Source organism: Rhipicephalus sanguineus, chromosome 5, assembly GCF_013339695.2.
Source record: "Rhipicephalus sanguineus isolate Rsan-2018 chromosome 5, BIME_Rsan_1.4, whole genome shotgun sequence".
Taxonomy (NCBI): Eukaryota; Metazoa; Arthropoda; class Arachnida; order Ixodida; family Ixodidae; genus Rhipicephalus; species Rhipicephalus sanguineus.
In genome coordinates this window covers 188,845,718-188,851,717 of record NC_051180.1, presented here as the reverse complement: position 1 = coordinate 188,851,717, position 6,000 = coordinate 188,845,718, and the positions used below count along the sequence as shown (strand labels likewise).

Sequence of the window (6,000 nt, the reverse complement as noted above, 5' to 3'; positions counted from 1 at the left end):
ATAGGATTGTGATGCGACATGAGTTTGTAGACTGCCACACTGCTGAAATTTTTAAAGATTTTGTGGCCTGTGCGCAGGCGTACTCTGCATGCGTAGTTGTTATCGCTTAATAACTTGTCAGTTGCTACGTCCGTGTTTTGGTATGAATTCTCCTACTGGCCTCATAGCACTGCATAAACTTTTGCGGAAATAGTCAAACTGCATTTTTCTTCGTGTTCATTACAAATACCCCTACCCAACTGTAATTCTTGTATGGCGTAACTGTTTCTTCGTGAGTAAATATCCAAACTGCGTCAAATGGGGATGCATAGCAATGTATGAAAGAACGCTTGTACGATTGCAAATAGCTCGAGGAATTTCGAGGGTCCTTCAAGGATAATCGTTTAGTGCTCCTTTGCACGTCCTTCTTCCCACTGTTTCGTTATATTGTTCTAAGCGGCTCGCATGATCCATAGTGACCTTTACTGACACCGTTGCTATTCGATTGTATTTATGTCTTTCCTGAAATGACCGGGTAAAGTGAAGCCTCTTTTGCCGTCTGGATAATTGCAATCGATAATAATTGCCGTCTCGATAACTTCTATCAGTGGGGAATCAACACATTTGACCGGGACAAGAGAGTGTCGCTCGGAAGGTTTGCCAGAATGCGCTGCTGGTGGCGAATGCGTCCGCTGCAGGCGCAAGCGAGGGATGTCATTGGCCGCCGTCTGGCGCAAGCGCATTAGACCTGCTTCGATTTTTTGAAACTGAGCCTCGCGCGGGCACCCGCTGCGGAGTCGGCAACGTACGCATCGCACCATGCAGGCGACCCTCTTCACGGCGCTGCTGCTGGTCGTCTCGGCGGCTGTGACCAATTCGCGCGGCTGGGTCGCATCCTCACAGGCGAGTGTGCCTACGGTCTTCTTCTTACACCGCGGCCTCAGGACATTATTTCAGCACGGCATTAGCTAACTGTCGCAAAGGAGAGGCCTCCAGGGGCACAAATGTGAGCGAGATCGCACTTTTTCGACGTAAATGGAAACGCCCCACTCTACTCTAATTCAAGTAGCAATAGTTGTAAGATATATTCACACGTACGAAATATTTCATTGGCTGATGGAAAACTAGAATAACATTAGAAATATATTGAACTTGAACTACGCTAGATTGCATGTACGGAAGGAAAGACCGTTAGAAATTACTGTTTTGCACCGAAGCTGCATATAACTAGGCAAAACCAGAATTCTTCCGTCCTATGTATGCAAACATTCCTAGCTGGTCTGTGCTACGGAAATTGGGCAAACGACACTACTCACCACTGGTCCACTAAAAAGGAATAAGTTGTCAAAAACGTACGTGCCACAGAAATTGGGCTCATCCCACTACTCACCACTGGTCGACTAAAGGTGAACAAGGGCGGCAAACACCAATTAAGATTTCTGGGGGTAAGAAATAACTGAGAAAGACTTAATGGGATTATCCCAGTGATAAGCGCCGGGACCGAACGTTCCAGCTTCACGGGTTAGCCATCTGCACGGAGAGCGGTGATTTTTAGGTCTTTTGACTCAAAGATTTAGGTGGCGGCGTCGTACGCGAAATACGCGGCGAGGGTACAGAAATGCGGCCCTCGAAGGTAACGCGCGTGTTTGTATGAGCCGTATTCCAATAAGTGATGCTCCTTCACCGTTTTCTGTGTTGGTCTGTTTTCGGCTGGGTATAACTCCCTCAATCGTTGGCTGCAGTGATCAGTATGATCTTTCATCGAGGCCCCTTGCCAATTCACGTTGCCACATTTCATTGTTGCCTGGATATGAACGCATGACCGGCGTTGCAACCTGTACACACTAAAAATTGGGTAGAGTATCGCAGGAATAAAAGTACCGAGTTAGTTTTCAGAGCGTCGTTTTACTCGCAAACAATCGCATGGGATGTAATGCTTTGTCAAGTCTGTATGAAACGAGACCGCGAAATGTGCTTTATACTCCACCTTCCTCTGAAAGAGACGAATGTCCATATATACTTATGGTATGACAGATTAAAATGCTGTTATACTCCTGCTCCAGATCAATATTGATGTGCCGGCACCAAGTGGACAGTGGGCGATGACCACTCTTGATTAAGCACATATGTATGCAGCAAAGAACACTGCATTTCTTTGTTGTGACGCTGGAGATGAATACCCTTACAGTGCCCTTACATAAATGCACGTTGCGTTCGAATTGACTGCGTATAAAGTCCTTTATGAGACTGTAGATGGTCAATTAAACTCCAATTTCTAATGAGTACAAAAACTAAAAATTTAATTGACAGGAGGTTAGAAAGCGCGTATTGACTCTTACTCGTTACACACTTAACTGGCATACTTTAAGAAAGGCTCAATTGACACACAGTCAATACACATTCCATTGAGAAGGCATTGAACAATCTCAACGTGGGAAGTATATAACACTATACTTTAACTTCAGGAGCCGGATTCACAAAACGTATCGTGCATGCGTATCGTGCCGTATTTGTTGGCCTGGTTGATATGACCATCATCATCATCATCATCATCATCATCAGCCTGTCTACGCCCACTGCAGGGCAAAGGCCTCTCCCATGTTCCGCCAATCAACCCAGTCCTGTGCGTTCTGCTGCCACGTTATACCTACAAACTTCTGGCCAGCATCAGGATTGGATAAAACTTTCTTTTACGCATATTTTTGCGCAAGACATTTTTTTAATAGGGGCCCTGAATGACGCATAAACGAAACTTGACATTGTAGCTACAGCACTCCGTAGAGCAGCCATGTATTACACAAAACTACATGCAAGCAAATCCTTTCACGTACTGACTGGGTGCACATGCTTTTGAGCTACGTATACACGGGTATCTGCATATTTATATGTGCTATAGATACAGCTAAAGTGGATCCTTGGGCGTGTTGGTACGACACGCCCAAGATGATACTGATACTTTGTTCATGTTTATTTTGCTTATCATTGTCCCTTCTCGTTTTGCACTGCGCTAGCATATATTGCGTGGTGGTGACGGTTAAAGCATCGTTGTGCGCTGTTGTTTGTGGTTCCTTGTCTCTTGTGCTCCATCTCTTGCGCTGTTTTCTTTCCGCCATCATATACATACACATGTGCACACGACCATTTGGTTCACTGATGTGAAAAATGCTTGCCTTATGACTAGCGAAAAAATATAAACATGGCTGATCCCTCCGTCATAGGAATCAATATAACATGAAAGTAAAATGTGTCTCCACAGACGTAGTTGAGCGTTTGTTGTGCATAGATATATGAGTGCTTGTACAATGTCTATTGGTGTTTGGCAGCTATAGCACCGAAGGACGGGGATGCACCAACGTTGACGCATAGTGGTACATCTTCATCGCGACTATAACGCACAAGATCATGACTTAACCGCAGTAGTAGCTGAAGTTGCTAAAATATACGTGGACACAACATATCGTGAATCTCGCGCAAAGATGGCATCAACCAGCACACAATAAACACTGGTACTCGATATGCACTTCTTCAAAGCATCGTTAATTGAGGAGAGACATGGCACGATGTGGGCTCCCGAGAAATTGGGTAAAGTACTCCTGTGCATACATCACCAAACTGCGCTTCACACGGGAGGCGAGATTCGTAGCTTGAGCAGTGAACGCGCGAAGGTGTTCCACGTCGCGCTGGCCTACGTCTCGCTCCACAAACCCACGACAATCGCGCGTCAACATCGTTGCCTTTCTGCGTCACCTATTGCAGCAGTTTCATAGTCAGTACTATCACACTCCATGCGGTAGGCGGCAGAGAAACATCCTTAGTGCTCGTGGAAGCTGCACTACTCCGAGGAGCCGTCACACGCTAACGCGAAGCGAAATGCGAAAGAACATAACTGCGTCTAGGGCGACTCTTGGACGCTAGCGCTCCTCGCTGCAGGCATCGAGACGCTCTAACTGCATCTTCTCCAAATCGCTGTCTATCGGCGCCCGTTAGTGCGATGACGCAGTTCTTCAGTTCATAGCCCCGCCAACAAAGAGCGCCACGTGCATATGCGAGAGATATAAGGCGCGTTTGTACAGCCTCGTGCACGAGCGTCCGTGGCGTGGTGGAAAGCTGCATAAAATGCAAAATCTTTCTTCTTTGAATTACACCCAGAAACACTTCCAGTCAGAACCTTTATAGAGGAGCGAGGTTTGTATATGCCATGCGGCTCCGACTGCTTAATCTGTAACCAACCTGAAGCATTTGACCACGTCTTTCTTCACTGTTGGGAGGGGGTATACTTATGGGACGTGTTGCAGAGGGCAATCGTAAAAGAATTTCCTTTAGACCCTCATGGAATTGGCTACTTAGCGATAGACAATGAGGATGGCTTACCATTTGACCTAATCATGATCATTGGCTTGCACAGTATATGGCGCTCATGAATGGCTGGATTTTACTGTGACTCAGATACAAGACCAGCAAGACAGTATTTTCAAGAAAGTGTGGCCCGGTTTATCGAGGTAGAAAAAACTAAAGAATATGTTCCTTCATGGTTGGGAAGGGTAGAGCCCCTGCTTACTATGAAAGAATTTTAAATCGCAATGCTGTATGTAAATCAATGTATATGTAAATGTGTACGTAAGTAAATTAAATTACGCAGTTCGTGTCAATATCACGCTTTTACTTTTCTTTTCATTTCTCGGTGAATGATCAACTCTATAATGTGATCCAAAACTCTGCTCTTTCCTTTCTCCTGTGTTTTTCTGGTGGTTTGCGTCTTGTGATTTGATGATGTGCATCCGATGTTGATAACATTGATTGTTTTGCAATATATTTCTTCCTTGCTTTACACGATAGTATATGGGCTGTATACAGTAGCACCATATTACAATCTAAGCATGTGCAGTGCAACAGACAAGGCAACTAACAGTAGACGGACGCAAATTGCATAAAATTCCCTTTGTTCGTCTTTTTTTTCCCAGCTGTCCTTCTTGCGCTTTACGCACTCGAACATAGGCTATCTTGCCATAAGCGCGAACCCCCTTGGCTCTGATCCACGTACAGGAACAACGCGAATAGGGATGACAGCTCCAAGAGAGAATATGAAGTCCTGACCACTGCTGTACGAGAAAGTTCCTGTAATAACTTACCTGGTCAGTAAGAGTGGCCAGTCTTCTCGTGGATGATTCACTAGAAGTATCGAAATAGTCAAGAACTGGGAATCCGTAAGTGGAAAGAACACAAAGACAATGAATACTCCTACAGTATATAGATTCGAAATCGTTATTCGTACCGCTACTCACCGACTACAGAAGTGTGGATGCGTCATGCGATGGAATTCATTTAGTACAGAATACAACTTGTCTTAGTCCCTAAGTTGTGTAATTTGATGGCGGATAAAGGATTTTGGTTGGTGTTAGTTCCGAGCACACGCGGATGGGTAAACAGTCCTTCGCGAAACCCAGTCTATCTCAAGTATGATCAAGAATAAAATGTATGTATTGCGTTTAAGTGTCCGGGGTAGCGATACATGGTCTAGATGGCGTTAAACCGGGCGCTGTCTTAATGAAAGGTTGCGAGAGCACTGTGTGGAAGTTGATGCGCAGGCAGCGGGGGGACATTTGTCGGACCATTGCCGCAGGTGTGGGTGTGCTCCGGAATTCCCCATTACACGTGTGCTTAAAAAAGGCAAGGATCAGGCAACGCGAGAAATCATAGAAGGGTGATTCCACGTAAGATCGAACAAACGATGGCTGGTCGACCTCTCAAATTTATTTCAAAATTTTATATATTATTGCCTGATGAGTGGAAAGAAGAGATCCGCAATTTGTTTTGCCGAAAAATTTTTTTCGAAGCACAGGAAATCAATAATGACGAAGAGGTGGAGTGAAGCGCTCATCCGCTCTGCTGTTTTGGCCAACTTTCGTTATGAATTGCACAAAATATATCAAAGTTAGGTAGCTGAAATTTCTTTAACTAAATATATGCATGTTTTTGCTTCTGCTCAGGTATTTTTAGTTTTTATGTGTAGCGTAGATGTTT

The 6,000-nt window shown here is 44.9% G+C and overlaps 1 protein-coding gene across 2 annotated transcripts in view; it reads left to right on the top strand.

Moving 5' to 3' along the window:
• Positions 1–743: 743 nt before the first annotated feature.
• LOC119394531 (prohormone-3) overlaps positions 744–6,000 on the top strand; it is a 117,529-nt gene continuing 112,272 nt past the window's right edge. Inside the window, exon 1 of one of the 2 annotated variants that reach the window (XM_037661854.2) lies at positions 744–882. In XM_037661854.2, coding sequence (XP_037517782.1) covers positions 799–882 — 84 coding nt within the window. In that variant the 5' untranslated portion in view covers positions 744–798. Of the gene's footprint in view, positions 887–6,000 lie in introns of both variants that reach the window. The other variant, XM_049415810.1, reaches the window with a different exon arrangement.